The following is a 20,165-nucleotide window of genomic DNA, read 5'->3' as shown; positions in this document are numbered from 1 at the left end:
TTACCTTAAAATATTTATAGTCTTAATCTAGGGTGAGACAAGTAGTATTTATTGTAAGAAATCAAGTGTGGTATGTATTGTAATGTACACACATTACTTAATATACAATAATTTTGTCCTTAGCTTATAGCGAGTGGTGAATACTGTAAGAAGACTGAATAAATGAAGAATGAGTACATGTACAGTATAATGAAAATCGCTGCATTAGCAAAATGCTGTAAAGTGAATAAGGGCCTCCTGTACATACTGTCAGACATACGTCAGTGATACATCATTTCTTAATTCACTGGAAATACTGTAAACACAGACAGCTGGTTGTTGTAGACACAAACACAGTTATTTAATAAATGATAGTTTTGCTTCTGTGCCAACTGCAGAGAAAGCTACAGAAATCTAAGCGAGGCATAATTACTACACTGGGTTCAGTACAAGGTAAAGTGCAATAACTGCAACCCACTTCTACTGTGATATCCCTAGTAGGCTTATAGGTAAAATAAACAAGTGGCCTATCAGTTAAAATCTTGAATAAAATCAACTGTGCTGTATATTTTTTTTTTCAACAAACTGGCCGTATCCCACCAAGGCAGGGAGGCCCAAAAAGAAAAAGTAAAGTTTCTCTTTTTAAATTTAGTAATTTATACAAGAGAAGGGGTTACTAGCCCCTTGCCCCCAGCATTTTAGTCGTCTCTTACAACACGCATGGCTTACGGAGGAAGAATTCTGTTGCACTTCCCCATGGAGATAAGAGGAAATAAACAAGAACAAGAACTAGAAAGAAAATAACAGAAAACCCAGAGGGGTGTGTATATACATGCTTGTATATGTATGCATAGTGTGACCTAAGTGTAAGTAGAAGTAGCAAGACATACCTGAAATCTTGCATGTTTATGAGACAGAAGAAAGGACACCAGCAAACCTACCATCATGTAAAACAATTACAGGCTTTCGTTTTACACTCACTTGGAAGAATGTTAGTACCTCCCTGGGCGGTTGCTGTTTACCAACCTACTACAGTATACAATATACAGTATACAATATGTGCAAGACAATGTCACAAAAGGTAAGGCAGAAAAACAACAGCCCACCTTGAATGTACAGCCAGTCCTTAGTCCTTACACAGCCCACTCAACTACAACTATTCAAGGTTTATGAAGAAAGGCTTATGTAGAAAAGGGGTGGTGGAATGCAAAAGGATGCTAGGATGTATTACAATCATAACTTGCTAAAACAGGAAATTTCTGACACTTTTATGTTTCGTAGCTCCATGGTGTAGGGAGCTAGCATAGACTATAAACTTTCTTTCTTTCTTTCAACACACCGGCCGTATCCCACCGAGGCGGGGTGGCCCAAAAGGAAAAACGAAAGTTTCTCCTTTTACATTTAGTAATATATACAGGAGAAGAGGTTACTAGCCCCTTGCTCCCGGCATTTTAGTTGCCTCTTACAACACGCATGGCTTACGGAGGAAGAATTCTGTTCCACTTCCCCATGGAGATAAGAGGAAATAAACAAGAATAAGAACTAGAAAGAAAATAGAAGAAAACCCAGAGGGGTGTGTATATATGTGCTTGTACATGTATGTGTAGTGTGACCTAAGTGTAAGTAGAAGTAGCAAGACGTACCTGAAATCTTGCATGTTCATGAGACAGAAAAAAGGACACCAGCAATCCTACCATCATGTAAAACAATTACAGGCTTTCGTTTTACACTCACTTGGCAGGACGGTAGTACCTCCCTGGGCGGTTGCTGTCTACCAACCTACTACCTACAAGACTATAAACACACAACTATAATTATTTAATTAACTATAAAATTAATTTTGCATATATGTATGACAAATCCAGGTAAAAAGCATTCTAATTATAGTATGGTGAATTTCTCCTTGCCTGACTAAACCAATAATTATTAAATATAATGCACTAGAGTTTAAAATAATTTTTTTTTCATCTATGCAGCAAAATTATCTCTCATCTATGAAGCAGAAGATATATATGTACAGATAGCAAATACATGCCACTTGCTCTCATCAACTATTAAACAAATTTACACAAGAGAAATGCTAATTAACAATGTCAAGTTTTTAATGATAATGGTCCTTGGTACACTCAAGCTAGGAGAAATGCCACAAGAGTTCAACACCACACACTGTGAAGCAGAACAAGAAAGTTATGTATTTCCCACCTGAGCCATCTGTCTTTGGCTGTGTAACAACTGGGCCTAGGGTAGCATGGAAGGAAAACCATTTTAACCTCAGCTCTCTCACTTTAATTGCAGATATATGTAAACAAGGGTTGTGAACAATTATAAAAATAAATTATTAATAGAACCCAATAAGTGAGAAGTGAGTGGAACTTTAAAGACATTTATTACTGAACTACAATACAGTAAGTTTAGTTCATGCTTCTACCACTTATTTCTTTTAGTGAAACACTAACACTTAGACATCACATTATATATCATTCTGAATTCAACATTTAAGACTAGACAAGAAATTGAATTCATTGTACTTTTGATTCTGATATTGTACAGTTTAAATTTCAGCATACAGTACTTATCATAAATCCCCTATTTGCGTACAAAGACCATTCAAAGGGGATGCCTTCATGCTGATTCAAAGCTCTTGGTCCAAGGAATTGAAGCTACACTCCCCTTCCTTGGATCAAATTAATTTCCATGCCTCAGGCACTGTATGACCCCTTATGGGTTTAGTGCTTTCCCATGAATATTACAGTACCTGGTCAAAATGCATATATACACTTACGTTTGAGTTGTATGAACGTGAGTTGCTGGATAGCTGTAAGGAGTGTCTTGTCATCTAACGTGAGGTTGAAGACAGGAGGGATGCGAGGTTCAGGCACCATGGTTTGTTCCCAATCCCTTGTCATAGTACACACACGCTCCTCCAAAACTTCTTGGGCCTAATAAACACAAAATATTATTATTATTATTTTTTAACACAACGGCCATCTCCCACCAAGCTAGGGTAACCCGTAAATGGAAAAATGCATTCCCTGTCATTCATTCAATCACTGCCTTGCCAAAAGTGTGCTGACATCAACAGATAACCTTCCGAGCTGTAACATCCTCACCTCTAATTCAGAGTACCTCTCACCTCCAGGACTCCAGTCCAACTAACCGATTACCTCAATCCCTCCATAAATGTTACCTTGCTCGCACTCCAACAGTGTGTCTAATTATAAAAAGTACTATCCTCCACTTACACCTATCTAGCACGTTCACTCAAAATACAAATATAAGCTGCATTTCACAAAATTGTTGATATAATAACTTGTGTAAACAAAGCATTAAATGGGCTCAGACTATGTAACACCCCCACACTCGTTCTCACATTTGATTTAGGTTTAAAGCTTATTGACTACACTTGTTATTAAGGCTGCAAATAACATTTACACCATTAGTTAAGAATACTGTACTTTAATCCATAAAATTGTAATTAAAATAAAATATCTGAACACACCCTGAGATACATACTCCTCAACAAACAAGTGCTTGTAAATTTCTCGAAAGAACAAGTGATCAAGGATAAAATCCCAAATTATATTATTTATTATTATTAAGTAGTTGTACTATTATTATTATTATTATTATTATTATTATTATTATTATTTATATACCATGTGTCACCTTTATAAGAATTTTATCAGTAAAACACTGCCCTAATAAAAGTTTACTTTGCACAGTATTTTTTCCATTATTGTCTGTGGCACACTAAAAAAATTAATTAAAATTAAAGCCAATTATTTCTTTAGAGTCATACAGCAATTACATTTTGAGTTTGATCTTACTTATTGCTTGTACTTAGACCTAGAACAAAATTTAAGTTAGTACTGTATAGCCTGGATAATTCATTAAAATCATAAGTACATTGAGACTGTATGCAGATGAACTGGTTAAGTACACTGGTTAGGTCACTTGTGTTGGTCAAACTTATGCACTACTCCTCAACGTATGTGCTACATGACAAGAACATCCTTGAAGAATACTTCACTACAATATTACAATAGAAGCAAATAATGTTTGAGCAATATGAATGCACTTACCTCCATGAAGGATGCTGGATCAGACTCCTTAAGGGCCTCAATACAGAAGTGGATGGTGGCTGTAGTGGACTGTAATGTATGGGTGTAGTCTTGTACTTGTTCTCTCAGTGCATGAACCTGATAAAACAGATACCAACATACAGTTATAAAGATAACTAGCTTTTAGAATAAACATAGCTTAATGTGATAGTGAAACCACAAGTGACAAGTATCTGCTGGAAGAATTCTTTATGTAAGTTTGTATACAAAGCGCTAGAACCATTTGGACATTCAACACTTTAAACAAATTCCGATTCTAACATTATTAAATTTACACTATCATTATCAGCATGTTATTGTCATGACCAATTCACTCTCATATTACATAAATCATAATTTCAAACAAGTAAAACTACTGAAAGACTACTTTCACATTCCACAATCTGTAATTCATTCCATTTCATCAGCTGTATGTAGCAGCAATGTTAGACAAAAGGGTAAATATCCCACTATTTATGCCAGAGATGCACAGAGAAAAGGTCCCTACCCTTTAGGCACACATCTCTCAAAACTCACCACTGCATTAAGGTGATCCAGTGCCATGTTGGTTAAGTTGGAAGAAACATTGTGATAGAGCACAATGATAATGGGCAAGTCTTTCTGAATTGTGGCTTTATTACATATACTTTCATGTTTTATTAAGTGTTCAAGACATCTTTATAAGGTGGCTCGTGGCTCATGTGGCAGAACCCTTGGCTCACAATTGAGGGACTGGGGTTCGATCCCAGTTTAAGTAGAAATGTTGGGCATGTTTCCTTAAACCTGCTACCCCTGTTCACCTTGCATTAAGTAGGTACCTCGATGTTAACAGATTGTTGTGGATCGGATCCCAGATTGTACCTAAGGCCAGGCTTTAATATGTGCCTCAGCACAACACACAAGATACCTGCAATATGTGGAATAATAACACAAAAATCCTCCATGAAACACTAAAGTATTTGCTTGAAACAAGCTGAGTATAAAGTGTGTACTTTCACCAGGTTGCAATATTTGAGTTAAAGGTTGAGTGAGGCTCCATTACTGACCTTGGTATCACGTTGTCTTCTGACCCAGTTAATGAGGTCTGTTCGGCGAGCTTGTAGTGCCTCCACCAGGGCATCAACCTGGGCAACTATCACACCCTCCACTTCTCGACAGTTGCCCTGACAAAAATCTCTCATTCAGTTATCATATCTATCAGACATTTCACTAATGTTTTATACTGTAAGAAATAATCTAAGTTTTAACTTTTCATGTAAATATGTGGAACACTGTAGAAATGAAATAATTATTATTTGCTGGTAATGCTTTTTGTTACTTGATTTTGTTAGCTTGAGGAGCTAACAGTCTATCTAGGCTGAGGGACTGATCACCTCAAATCTACTTTTACCATCTCCAGTGTTATATTCGCCTGTATTTGAAGAAGCCTGCTGTGCAGGCGAAACGTTTCATCGATAAAGACACCTAAGCACTGCACATGTGTCTCCATACATCAACCTTATACAATGTCTGTACATCAACATTAACAATGTTATCTTACATTTTATAGAATACAGAATGTACTCATGTAGACATATATATATATATATATATATATATATATATATATATATATATATATATATATATATATATATATATATATATATATATATATATATATATATATATATATACACACACAAGGTAAGTAACTCACATGGACTTCATCTGAGAGAGTCTTGAGTGTGTGGATGAACTCAGTAGCAGCTCTGGCCTTCTCTGACAGCTGCTGCAGCGCCTGTGACAGCTCTGTCTGTACAAGCAGAAATAAACCTTATTAATACCATCAACTGTATCCTAACCACAATTTATTCTTAATTAATCTAAACATCAACTGGTATAAAAATACCAACACGAAGGCCAAAAGAGACACAGATGCAATAAAATACCATGATTTATTGGCAAAACTGTAAGGGCGAAACGTCGTCAGTAAAGAACTGCATTATACTGCATCTGTTTTCCAATACATCACTTAACTGAGACTGGTACAGTACTTGTTGCAACAAAAAACGCTTAATTAAATTTCCTGATACTGGTGTTACAGTGCTTCTTGATCCAAGGAACTGGAGCTACTTTCCTCTTCCTTGGATCAAGCTTGATAACATATACCTCCCCTAGCATAGAATGACCTCTAAGGGTTTAGCGCTCTCACATGAATATAATAATGGTCAACTAAAATTTAAAATAAATAATAATAATAATATCAATTTATACTTTATCAAGTTTAAATTAATCGAGATTGATACCATATTATTATTATTATTATTATGAGAGGAAACGCTAAACCCAAAGGGATCATAGTCTAGGGAATGGAAGGTAATCTGGTTCGATTCAAGGAAGGGGAGAACAACTCCAATTCTTTGGATCAAGATCCCATCACCAGGGAACCAGCATCAAGGAACCTCCCTCGAGGGTACCACCATCAAGGAACCCCCCTCGAGGGTACCACCATTAAGGAACCTCCCTCGAGGGTACCACCATCAAGGAACTTCCCTCGAGGGTACCAGCAACAAGGAACTTCAATCGAGGGTACCAGCGTCAAGGACCCTCCCTCTAGGGTATAAGAATCAAGGAACCTCACTCGAGGGTACCAGCATCAAGGAACCTCCCTCGAGGGTACCACCATCAAGGAACCTCCCTCGAGGGTACCAGAATCAAGGAATCTTACTCGAGGGTACCAGAATCAAGGAACCTCACTCGAGGGTACCAGCATCAAGGAACCTCCCTCGAGGGTACCAGAATCAAGGAACTTCCCTCGAGTGTACCAGAATCAAGGAACCTTACTCGAGGGTACCAGAATCAAGGAACTTCCCTCGGGGTACCAGAATCAAGGAACCTCCCTCGAGGGTACCAGAATCAAGGAACCTTACTCGAGGGTACCAGAATCAAGGAACTTCCCTCGAGGGTACCAGAATCAAGGAACTTCCCTCGAGGGTACCAGAATCAAACAACCTCCCTCGAGGGTACCAGAATCAAGGAACCTCCCTCGAGGGTACCAGAATCAAGGAACCTTCGAGGGTACCAGAATCAAGGAACTTCTCTCGAGGGTACCAGAATCAAGGAACCTTACTCGAGGGTACCAGAATCAAGGAACTTCCCTCCAGGGTACCAGAATCAAGGAACTTCCCTCCAGGGTACCAGAATCAAACAACCTCCCTCGAGGGTACCAGCATCAAGGAACTTCCCTTGAGAGTAATAATAATAGTAATAATAGTAACATGAGTGACAGTCAAAATGAGCAGAGAAATTGTTGGTGTTTATTGCATAAACACCAACCAGAGTTAACTGGCTAGGCTTGCTAACGGTAAACGCGGTTGCAACATAATTTCCGGATACCACAGGCTGAGAATCAGTTTACAGGTGGAGGGTTCTTTCTCTGGGTATATGAAGGCGGATCTTATTTATCCCCAGTATTTGAGGAGGTATGTTCGGGCATTAAAGAAGAGAACCGATTAAAACGACGCACGGCAACAGTAACTTTGGTCGTTAAACGTTGCAGACAAGAATGAATCAGAACCGAAAAGTGATCAAACGGTCACTAACATGAAGCAGTTTCTCCTGGCAGGTCAAAGATCGGGCCACGGAGACCATGATCCAGGGAACAATAATCCGGAGGTCAGGAATACTTGTTCCTTCCTTTGGCAACCTCTACCCCGACCGTCAGGTCATCCATCCCCTGGCCACACCACGGCGTAGTGTGTATTTCACCTGTTAGGTAAGAAATACTAGCTGCAAGACACCCATGAATCCTCTTAGTGAAGCCATCAGCTTGTGTGTCCTCGCCCTCAAGCACAAATGCTCCTCTAACCCCGCCCAACACACTCCACCCACTTCTAAAACGAAAAGATAACTACGAAACAAAAAAAGTAGGAGACGGGGAACAAGAGCAGGATAAAGGTGCATGGAAATGAAAAGAACAGAAATGAAGGCAAAGAAAACGACAGTAAAAAAAACAGAAACAGATAAATTGAAAACAAGCTAACCTGAAAATTTGAATCATTACTATTTTTCACACTCGACATGCGAGAATATTCCCAATGATCACTGTGTCAAGTCTATTATGTAAATCACAGTAGTCACAAACTGAGAACTTTTATAAAATAAGTAATGGAGAAATCTCAACTTCCTCTTACTAATCCAATAACACGCAATTGTAGTTAAGAATATACTGCATTGAAAGTTTTTTTCATTCGTATAAAAGGCGAGTGCTGGAGCCGTTGGCAGGTCATACAGTAGGTTAACGATGCCTTTCTGTATTCCAGAGCGTTACGGCAAGATACAGGGCCAATCTCCTTTGTCGTTCAGCCATGGATTACCAGGGTAAGAGACGATGGCCTGGACAATTTCTGACTACTGAATAAATGTTATTCGAAAGAATAAATCCATTATTAGAACTAATAATTGCTGAAGTCAACAGACTGACGAATTGACTTTACAAGTAATGCAAGACTCAATGACTAGCATATTTCCTCTGAATAATTAAGAGAAGCTGAACTAGTTAAAAATAATTTATACCTTGAGATACAACGGGTTATCATTAAGAAGGATGAGTTTTATGTACATCATTTAAGGAAGAATATCATGCACAAAATGACTCCAACTGCCATAATCCTGCGTTAAGCTTCACTGAAAGTCAAAAACCTTCGTTAAATTTATAGGACATGTCTTTTAAAGATTATATGTTGTTACAGTTAAATGTTACTACCTGATATACAGAACACAGTGCATGTACCTCTGCGTTATAAAATACATTAACTAGTTTAATGATGCAACCTACAGGTGCTTTCCTTGTTGTCTTATTTAGATATTGTGGTGACAGGCTGTGTGAGATGTGACTTTACTGACATGAGTAAACATTTTAATGTTTAACCCTTAGTCACTATTCCGGTTAATCACAAGTCATTGTTGTAGCAATCTCGTGTCACTGATGTTGTGATAGATCTTAACGAGAATGGAAATTTTCACACCCTCTACATATCTCTACACCTCGAACTATAACCACTCTACCCACCCCCCACTACCCACCACTAACCAACATAAAGCAGTCCCCACAGAGATAGTATGCAAATAGATACGAGTAACAACCTCCATTTACCTGTGATAAAGATGTTACCGTTGCTTCCCTCCCTCCCAAGCACACAAAGAAATCCTGCAAGTTCACGGACGCTTCTTGTTATATGATCACTTAAGCATTACCATAATTATATATACAGGTGGCGAAGACGGGACGTCTAGTATCTTTGACTGGACGAAGAGTACCCATGTCCTTGCTTCTTTCATTCGAATATCTGTCTACCTGGTCAAACCCTTTTAGAATTCTATACATCGTAATCACGTCTCTCTAAACATCGTGGGCGTTGGCTAGCATCTCACGATGTTTGAAAATGCTGGGGTCAAGTGTGTGACTCCAACATACCCCAAGCAGTGGGAAAAGTCTCAGGGGTATGTGGGTAAGCGGGAATACATAATGGATATACTACATACTACTAACAGCTCGGAACAAGCTATGGCATGGTGACCTCACCATGCAGACAGGTAACTAATACAATATGAATGGAGTGGAAGACGTGACATGGGCATCAGGCAATGATTTTATACAATGCAAGGAATGTTGTACAAGAGAACATGCATCATACTTAGTCATTTTAAAGCATAATGAATAGTGGCTAATCAGGGAAAGAGTAAGGGAGGTTGATCGATCAATCACTATTCATGTGTTTTACGGGTTCTGGAGAATATTATATACAAAAGGATAAAGTACTTAACAGACAAGGGGTAACATGATGCACATACCTGGAGTTTACCTGGAGAGAGTTCCGGGGGTCAACGCCCCCGCGGCCCGGTCTGTGACCAGGCCTCCTGGTGGATCAGAGCCTGATCAACCAGGCTGTTACTGCTGGCTGCACGCAAACCAACGTACGAGCCACAGCCCGGCTTGTCAGGAACCGACTTTAGGTGCTTGTCCAGTGCCAGCTTGAAGACTGCCAGAGGTCTGTTGGTAATCCTAGTTTTGAAGGTTCTCATTATCCATCCTGTCATTTTTCTAGCAGATGCGATTGATACAATGTTATGGTCCTTGAAGGTGTGATCCTCCGACATGATCACTCCCAGGTTTTTGACGTTGGTGTTTCGCTCTATTTTGTGGCCAGAATTTGTTTTGTACTCTGATGAAGATTTAATTTCCTCGTGTTTACCATATCTGAGTAATTGAAATTTCTCATCGTTGAACTTCATATTGTTTTCTGCAGCCCACTGAAAGATTTGGTTGATGTCCGCCTGGAGCCTTGCAGTGTCTGCAATGGAAGACACTGTCATGCAGATTCGGGTGTCATCTGCAAAGGAAGACACGGTGCTGTGGCTGACATCCTTGTCTATGTCGGATATGAGGATGAGGAACAAGATGGGAGCGAGTACTGTGCCTTGTGGAACAGAGCTTTTCACCGTAGCTGCCTCGGACTTTACTCTGTTGACGACTACTCTCTGTGTTCTGTTAGTGAGGAAATTATAGATCCATCGACCGACTTTTCCTGTTATTCCTTTAGCACGCATTTTGTGCGCTATTACGCCATGGTCATACTTGTCGAAGGCTTTTGCAAAGTCTGTATATATTACACCTGCATTCTTTTCGTCTTCTAGTGCATCTAGGACCTTGTCGTAGTGATCCAATAGTTGAGACAGACAGGAGCGACCTGTTCTAAACCCATGTTGCCCTGGGTTGTGTAACTGATGGGTTTCTAGATGGGTGGTGATCTTGCTTCTTAGGACCCTTTCAAAGATTTTTATGATATGGGATGTTAGTGCTATCGGTCTGTAGTTCTTTGCTGTTGCTTTACTGCCCCCTTTGTGGAGTGGAGCTATGTCTGTTGTTTTTAGTAACTGTGGGATGACCCCCGTGTCCATGCTCCCTCTCCATAGGATGGAAAAGGCTCGTGATAGGGGTTTCTTGCAGTTCTTGATGAACACTGAGTTCCACAACTCTTAAATCCCAGAACTTGGAGAGGATGTGAATAATCAATATAGAAAAAGAACTGATCCACAGTTAAAGAAACTGACACAGTCAAAGAATATAAGTCACGTAGAGCAACTCTGAAACTCTAATCATCTGTAACTAAATTTACAAAATACACAGTAACAAAAAATAATTATAAGTACTAAAATTTTTTACACAACAAGGAAAATTAACGTGAGGTGACACGCAGCCACTCAATAACTGCAAAATGACAGTCAAAGATAACAAATACAGCAAAACTAAAGACGGTAAAGTAATGACTTGAAATAACTATACAAGGCATTGATATTTAACCCCAACTCTGCTAGAGTAAGATCTGACTGACACATGCCTCAACTGCTGCTACCTCTTACAGACATGACAAATGATGAGGACACCCCAGGTGTGCTCGTGTGTGTGTGTGTGTGTGTGTGTGTGTGTGTGTGTGTGTGTGTGTGTGTGTGTGTGTGTGTGTGTGTGTGTGTGTGTGTGTACCCACCTATTTGTGGTTGCAGGGGTCGAGTCTTAGCTCCTTGCCCCGCCTCTTCACTGGTTGCTACTGGGTCCTCTCTCTCCCTGCTCCACGAGCTTTATCAAACCTCGTCTTAAAACTATGTATGGTTCCCGCCTCCACTACGTCACTTTCTAGGCTATTCCACTGCCTGACAACTCTATGACTGAAGAAACACTTCCTAACATCCCTTTGACTCATCTGAGTCTTCAACTTCCAATTGTGACCTCTTGTTTCTGTGGGACCAGCGAACAAATCTCCCCTCTCCATATGTACCCCGCAACACACCTGTGTGTTTAGCTGTCAATTCTGTCTCCTAACTCCCTTCCCTCGAAACAAACAGCCTAATTTTTAAATATGATAGTATACTCTCCATTACCTCACTTCCCACTATTCAGAAACACTTATTTCAGAGTAATTCTCTCTTCTTTATATGAGTCCCACTCCATCCGTCCACTGTCTTACCTGTGACTGACTTCCCTCCCTCCCCCGCCTCCCATTACATCAACGGTCCCCCTCCCTCCCACCACCCCCCGCCTCCTAGCCGCTGACACACCACAACTTCCTCATCACAGTGATCCTCACCTCCACCCAAAGCAAATGTGAATGTTTCCGGTTCTCTCCTGGGCTAATATCAAGAAAGAAGGGATTACCCAGAAGTGGTGCACACGGTACCAGGCACGCTGTGCACCGTCATATAGCACCGTCATATCAGTTGACCTCTCGCTCTAAGAGGTGCAGGTGACCAGCCTTCTCAATTTATATCACTGGAGAGGGAATGAGGGAGGGGAGGGAGAGAGAGAGAGGAAGGGAGGATTACTTAAAGGTTAGAAGGTTTCAGAGATAACCATTAGTCTGATGTGGTCGCTTGAACTCCATGTACAATGATGAGTTCGTTTCATTCGTTCCCTTACTTCTTGACCTCATAAACTAACGACCCCATTCCCACCAGGGGTTAGTAATATAATTTAATAAGCGGATATCAATCTACTGGCTATTATTATTATTACTGTTTACATACACAGATGAGTCAGGGATGTTAGGAAGTATTTCTTCAGTCATAGAGTTGCCAGGAAAAGGAACAATCTGGAGAGTGATGTAGCGGAAGCAGGAGCCATACATAGCTTTAAGAAGAGATACGATAAAACTCACGGAGTAGGGAGAGAGTGGACCTAGTAGCGACCAGTGAAGAGGCGGGGCCAGGAGCTATGAATCGACCCCTGCAACCACAAATGAGTACAAATAGGTGAGTACACACACACACACACACACATTCATACAACAAGACGGGAATATAAACAAAACACTCCCAAGATAAACTAAACATGTGACCTACCGTCCTGCATCATGTTAATAATGTATATTAACTTCTTCCTCCTCTCCTCAACTACCCCTACAGGTGTCCTCTCTCTCCTCTCCTTACCACACTCTAACCCTCACTTCACCCTTGTTATCCCACCCTTCTTCCCCCAAGCTTCATTAACTCCTCTCTTATATTTTCTGTTTTCATTTACCTCTCGTCTATAATCATTACCCTAAGAGCATGTTTTCACAAGTGAGCCCCAGCTCACATGTGACATCATCTCTAGCTGCTACACCTCACTTCTAGATCCAGTACATAAGTCTCTGGCTTCATGTCCGTGCTGCAGAATAAGAGACTGACCACCTATCCAGGCTGAGGGAGCGTCCGCCTCAGAATTACTTCTCCACTTCTGCACGATAATAAAGGTTTTGCCTGGTTGATCAGGCCCTGATCCACCGGGAGGCCTAGTAGTGGACCGGGCCGCGGGGGCGTTGATCCCCGGAATACCCTCCAGGTAGACCCAGGTGTTGCAGGTGTCTTCCTCATCGACTTGCCAGAGTTTAGTACCATTTACAATATTAGGTCACTTGGTATAACGGGAAAAGTAGGCAAATAGCTATTCAATTTTGTGACGAATAGAACAGAAAAATTAAGAGTAAGCAAAGGAAGATCCAGCATTAGCGGAGTAAAAACCTGAGTAGCCCAGATGTTGTCTGCGGCCCTAGTTACTTATCCTCACAACATAACAATACAACTCACAGTTTCGCATCATCAGTTGCGGATGGTATGCAAATAAACACTAAAGTCACGTAGGTAGAGGAGACGGAAAAATTGCAAGAGAATATAAACAAAGTCTTCCAGTAGGCAAAACAAAATAACATGGTGTTCAATAGTGACAAACTGAAACTTGTCTCTACTGAACACCATGAGGAGCTCAACAGAGGAACTGAACACAGAAGACAGGAAGACTGTCTAGATGAACAAAGGGAACTGGTAAAAGACCTGGGTGTAATTATGTCGGCTGACCTATCATTTAGAGAATACAATAAGGCAAATGTCGGGGTGGAATGAACTTTAAAAACAAGGGAGACACACTATTCAAACCACTTGCGCTCTCTCGCCGAGACTATTGTCCAGTGTTGACGGCTCTGTTCAGGGCAGGCGAGATATCAGAGCTGGTACACATACGCACACAGAGACCATTTACTGCCCACATGGAGCCAATAAAACCATTTAAAAATATTGGGAACACCTAAAAAGTGATGAATATGTATTCTATGGAGTGGAAGAGAGAGAGATACATGATAATGTATACGTGGTAGATACTAGAAAGCTTGGTCCCAAACCTAGCATTATCGTAGGGGTCTATGCTGACAGCATAATGACCTGGCATGAGAAACTTGGGAGGAAATGTACAATAAACCCAGTGAACTAGCAGAGGCATCGTGAGCATAATAAAAAGACTGGCCAGGTAAGCTCCACTTTTGATATACGTTTGATGAGTTTCGAGTCTAAATACTCTCGGAGCCCGGGTTGTCTGGTGCTAGCCTGATCAACCAGATTGTTGCTGCTGATGGCCCGCTACCACATATCCATCAAAGCCTGGTTGATGTGGCACCTACCTGGAGGCTACCTGGAGGGCATTCCGGGGATCAACGCCCCCGCGGCCCGGTCCACGACCAGGCCTCCCGGTGGATCAGGGCCTGATCAACCAGGCTGTTACTGCTGGCCGCACGCAATCCAACGTACGAACCACAGCCCGGCTGATCAGGCACCGTCTTTAGGTATCTGTCCAGCTCCCTCTTGAAGACAACCAGAGGTCTTCCCGTAATGCCCCTTATTGCTGGTGGGAGGCTGTTGAACAGTCTTGGGCCCCGGACACTTATTGCGTTTTCTCTTAGTGTACCAGTGACGCCCTTACTTTTCACTGGGATTATGTTGCATCGCCTGCCAAGTCTTTTGCTTTCGTATGGAGTGACTGCTGTGTGCATATTAGGGACCAGTTCCTCCAGAATCTTCCAGGTGTAGATTATGATATATCTCTCTCGCCTGCGCTCTAGTGAGTACAAGTCAAGTGCTTCCAGGCGCTCCCAGTGTTTGATGGAACTAATACGTGCAGTAAAGGTTCTCTGTACATTCTCTAGCTCTGCAATTTCACCTGCCTTGAATGGGGATGTTAATGTACAGCAGTATTCCAGCCTAGAGTGAATAAGTGATTTAAAAAGGATCATCATTGGCTTAGCATCTCTTGTCTTCATCCTTGAAGGTGAGATCCTCAGACATTACCACACCCAGGTCCTTCACATTACTTTTCCGCTCTATTGTGTGATTGGAGTTTGTAGCATACTCAGTTCTAGTTATTATTTCCTCCAGTTTCCCATAACGGAGTAGTTGGAATTTGTCCTCATTGAACATCATATTGTTCTCTGTTCCCCCATTGGAAAACTTGGTTTACATCTTCTTGGAGCTTTGCCGTCTCCTCAATGGATGACACTCTCATGCAAATCCTAGTATCGTCTGCAAAAGATGATACAGTGCTGTGGTTTACATTTCTATGTCTGATATGAGAATAAGGAACAGGATAGGTGCGAGTACTGTGCCTAGTGGGACAGAGCTCTTCATTATGGCAGCATCTGGTTTAACTCTGTTTACCGCTAATCTTTGTGTGCGATTGGTTAGAAAGTTGAAGATCCATCTGCCTACTTTGCCGGTTGTCCCTTTAGCACGCATTTTGTGTGTTATTACACCATGGTCGCACTTGTCAAAGGCTTTTGCAAAGTCTGTGTATACTACATCCGCATTCTGTTTGTTTTCCAGTGCATCTAGGACCATATCATAGTGGTCAAGCAGTTGCGAATTCCAGGAGCGACCTGCTCTGAAACCATGTTGCCCTGGGTTGTGCAATTTTTGGGAGTCCAGGTGGTTTGCTATCCTGCGTCTTAGAACTCTTTCAAAGATTTTTATGATGTGGGACGTTAAAGCTATTGGTCTATAGTTCTTAGCTATTGCTTTGCTGCCACCTTTATAGAGTGGGGCTATATCTGTTGTTTTTAGTGACTGTGGAATCTCGCCTGTGTCTAAGCTCCTTCTCCATGGCATACTCAGGGCCCGTGAAAGGGGTTTCTTGCAGTTTTTAATGAACACCGAGTTCCACGAGTCTGGGCCTGGGGCTGAGTGCATGGGCATGTCGTCGATGGCTTTCTCAAAGTCTAGTGGAGTTAGGGTTATGTCATAAATCTGGTCTACATTGGCAGGGTTTTGAGGCTCATTCATGAAAAAATTGTTTGGACTATCTATCTTTAAACTGGTTATTGGCTCGCTGAACACTGAGTCATACTGAGATTTCAGTATCTCGCTCATTTCTTTGTTGTTGTCAGTGTAGGAACCATCTTGTCTGAGCAGCGGCCCGATACTAGAAGTGGTTTTTGACTTGTTTTTGGCGAATGAAAAGAAATATTTCGAAGACTTCTATACTTGTATGAGTTTTATATCTTGTGGTAAGATGTTAAATAATCTGGGGCCACGAATGTTGATACAGTGTTCCCTTAATGTGCCCACCGCACCCATGCTTTTCACTGGGTTTATTTTACACTTCCTCTCATATCTCTCTCTCCAATATGTTGTTATGGCAGTGTGCAGATTTGGGACCAGGTCCTTGAGTACTTTCCAGGTATATATTATCATGTATCTCTCCTCCGCTCCAGTGAGTACATATTCAAGACTTTAAAGCGTTTCCGATAATTTAAATGCTTTACTGGCTCTATGTGGGCCGTAACAGACAAGCCTGGTACAAGACCAGACTGTGGGAGTAAGAAGATTCTCTAAATCAGTCACAGGTACACCCACACCCTCCGCACCACACACCCACACCCTCCGCACCACACACCCACACCCTACCACACACATAACCACACCCTCCCCACCACACACCCACACCCTACCACACACAAACCACACCCTCCCCACCACACACACACCAGTAACTTCCTCTTCACCTTATCACCTGTTGGGTTGCAGATAACGGGGTCTGCCTCACCCACATTAAACCACACCCATACCACCCCGACCCCACACATTAAATATTAACTCATTTGTTGCTTGTGCTCACTGTGACCTGCTTAACCCCAGCATCACTGTGACCTGCTTCACCCCAGCATCATTGTGACCTGCTTAACCCCAGCATCACTGTGACCTGGTTCACCCCAGCATCACTGTGACCTGGTTAACCCCAGCATCACTGTGAACTGGTTCACCCCAGCATCACTGTGACCTGCTTCACCCCAGCATCACTGTGACCTGGTTAGCCCCAGCATCACTGTGACCTGGTTAACCCCAGCATCACTGTGACCTGCTTAACCCCAGCATCACTGTGACCTGCTTAACCCCAGCATCACTGTGACCTGGTTAACCCCAGCATCACTGTGACCTGGTTAACCCCAGCATCACTGTGACCTGGTTCACCTCAGCATCACTGTGACCTGGTTAACCCCAGCATCACTGTGACCTGGTTCACCCCAGCATCACTGGCTGTAGCATGGTTCATCCCAGGATCACTGACTGCAGCATGGTTCATCCCAGCATCACTGACTGCAGCATGATTCATCCCAGGATCACTGACTGCAGCATGGTTCATCTCAGCATCACTGACTGCAGCATGGTTCATCCCAGCATCACTGACTGCAGCATGGTTCATCTCAGCATCACTGACTGCAGCATGGTTCATCCCAGCATCTATCATGTGGGAGTTCGAACACGTGGATAGGGTAAAGTAATACTCACGTAGGCTGGTAGTACGTATAATTACGGATAATGTGGGTAGCGCCAAACAGCCGGCCTATCTCCTAGCTCACTCTCGTATGACTGACTGGCCGCCCACAGTACCCATATGTGAGGGGGTCTTTGAATACTGCTGTGGTCAGCACAATATGAATACAGACAGTGACTCAGGCAGAGACGGTTGGTAGTGAGTCATCTACTGGTACACTGGTTACTGGTAACTGGTTACTACTACTGAGACATCACTGACTGTAGCATGGTTCATCCCAGCATCACTGACTGCAGCATGGTTCAACTCAGCATCACTGACTGCAGTATGGTTCATCCCAGCATCACTGACTGCAGCATGGTTCAACTCAGCATCACTGACTGCAGTATGGTTCATCCCAGCATCACTGACTGTAGCATGGTTCATCTCACCATCACTGACTGCAGCATGGTTCATCTCTGCATCACTGACTGCAGCATGGTTCATCTCTGCATCACTGACTGCAGCATGGTTCATCTCTGCATCACTGACTGCAGCATGGTTCATCTCTGCATCACTGACTGCAGCATGGTTCATCCCAGCATCACTGACTGCAGCATGGTTCATCTCACCATCACTGACTGCAGCATGGTTCATCTCACCATCACTGTAGCATGGTTCATCTCAGCATCACTGACTGCAGCATGGTTCATCTCAGCATCACTGACTGTAGCATGGTTCATCTCTGCATCACTGACTGCAGCATGGTTCATCTCTGCATCACTGACTGCAGCATGGTTCATCTCAGCATCATTGACTGTAGCATGGTTCATCTCAGCATCACTGACTGTAGCATGGTTCATCTCAGCATCACTGACTAACATGGTTCATTTCACCATCACTGACTGCATCATGGCTCATCTCTGCATCACTGACTGTAGCATGGTTCATCTCAGCATCACTGACTGCAGCATGGTTCATCTCAGCATCACTGACTGCAGCATGGTTCATCTCAGCATCACTGACTGCAGCATGGTTCATCTCAGCATCACTGTAGCATGGTTCATCTCAGCATCACTGACTGTAGCATGGTTCATCTCAGCATCACTGACTGTAGCATGGTTCATCTCAGCATCACTGACTGTAGCATGGTTCATCTCTGCATCACTGACTGCAGCATGGTTCATCTCTGCATCACTGACTGCAGCATGGTTCATCTCAGCATCACTGACTGTAGCATGGTTCATCTCAGCATCACTGACTGTAGCATGGTTCATCTCAGCATCACTGACTGTAGCATGGTTCATCTCAGCATCACTGACTGTAGCATGGTTCATCTCAGCATCACTGACTGCAGTATGGTTCATCCCAGCATCACTGACTGTAGCATGGTTCATCTCAGCATCACTGACTGTAGCATGGTTCATCTCAGCATCACTGACTGTAGCATGGTTCATCTCAGCATCACTGACTGCAGCATGGTTCATCTCTGCATCACTGACTGCAGCATGGTTCATCTCTGCATCACTGACTGCAGCATGGTTCATCTCACCATCACTACTACTACTACTACTACTACTACTACTACTACTACTACTACTACTACTACTACCACTAGTGAACATCGAAATGGTACCTCACTAGTATTGCACCTCACTCAGAGCCTTTATATACCCTCTGTGTCCATGTATTGTTTGTAATGGCTTGATAAAGCTCCTGGAGAGCGAAACGTTGCCACAATAAATGTCACATTAGTTGCACTTGTGTCCTTTTACTTTACATGGTTCATCTCTGCATCACTGACTGTAGCATGGTTCATCTCACCATCACTGACTGCAGCATGGTTCATCTCTGCATCACTGACTGCAGCATGGTTCATCTCTGCATCACTGACTGCAGCATGGTTCATCTCTGCATCACTGACTGCAGCATGGTTCATCTCTGCATCACTGACTGCAGCATGGTTCATCCCAGCATCACTGACTGCAGCATGGTTCATCTCACCATCACTGACTGCAGCATGGTTCATCTCACCATCACTGTAGCATGGTTCATCTCAGCATCACTGACTGCAGCATGGTTCATCTCAGCATCACTGACTGTAGCATGGTTCATCTCTGCATCACTGACTGCAGCATGGTTCATCTCTGCCTCACTGACTGCAGCATGGTTCATCTCAGCATCATTGACTGTAGCATGGTTCATCTCAGCATCACTGACTAATATGGTTCATTTCACCATCACTGACTGTAGCATGGTTCATCTCAGCATCACTGACTGTAGCATGGTTCATCTCAGCATCACTGACTGCAGCATGGTTCATCTCAGCATCACTGACTGCAGCATGGTTCATCTCAGCATCACTGACTGCAGCATGGTTCATCTCAGCATCACTGTAGCATGGTTCATCTCAGCATCACTGACTGTAGCATGGTTCATCTCAGCATCACTGACTGTAGCATGGTTCATCTCAGCATCACTGACTGTAGCATGGTTCA

The 20,165-nt window shown here is 42.5% G+C and overlaps 1 protein-coding gene across 5 annotated transcripts in view; it reads right to left on the bottom strand.

Annotated features, from left to right (window-relative positions):
- LOC128689091 (E3 ubiquitin-protein ligase TRIM9) overlaps positions 1-20,165 on the bottom strand; it is a 356,345-nt gene that overhangs the window by 13,297 nt on the left and 322,883 nt on the right. For 3 of the 5 annotated variants that reach the window (XM_070085428.1, XM_070085446.1, XM_070085457.1), the window contains 5 exons: positions 5,779-5,874; positions 5,126-5,242; positions 4,062-4,178; positions 2,762-2,918; positions 2,182-2,217 (listed from right to left, as the gene is read on the bottom strand). In XM_070085428.1, the coding sequence (XP_069941529.1) occupies positions 2,182-2,217; positions 2,762-2,918; positions 4,062-4,178; positions 5,126-5,242; positions 5,779-5,874 (523 nt within the window). The remainder of the gene's footprint in view (positions 1-2,181; positions 2,218-2,761; positions 2,919-4,061; positions 4,179-5,125; positions 5,243-5,778; positions 5,875-20,165) is intronic. The other 2 variants (XM_070085436.1, XM_070085455.1) reach the window with 1 other exon arrangement.

This window comes from Cherax quadricarinatus, chromosome 1, assembly GCF_038502225.1.
Source record: "Cherax quadricarinatus isolate ZL_2023a chromosome 1, ASM3850222v1, whole genome shotgun sequence".
NCBI classification, from domain to species: Eukaryota; Metazoa; Arthropoda; class Malacostraca; order Decapoda; family Parastacidae; genus Cherax; species Cherax quadricarinatus.
The sequence above is the reverse complement of the archived record's forward strand: the minus strand, read 5'-3'. Positions and strand labels throughout refer to the sequence as shown.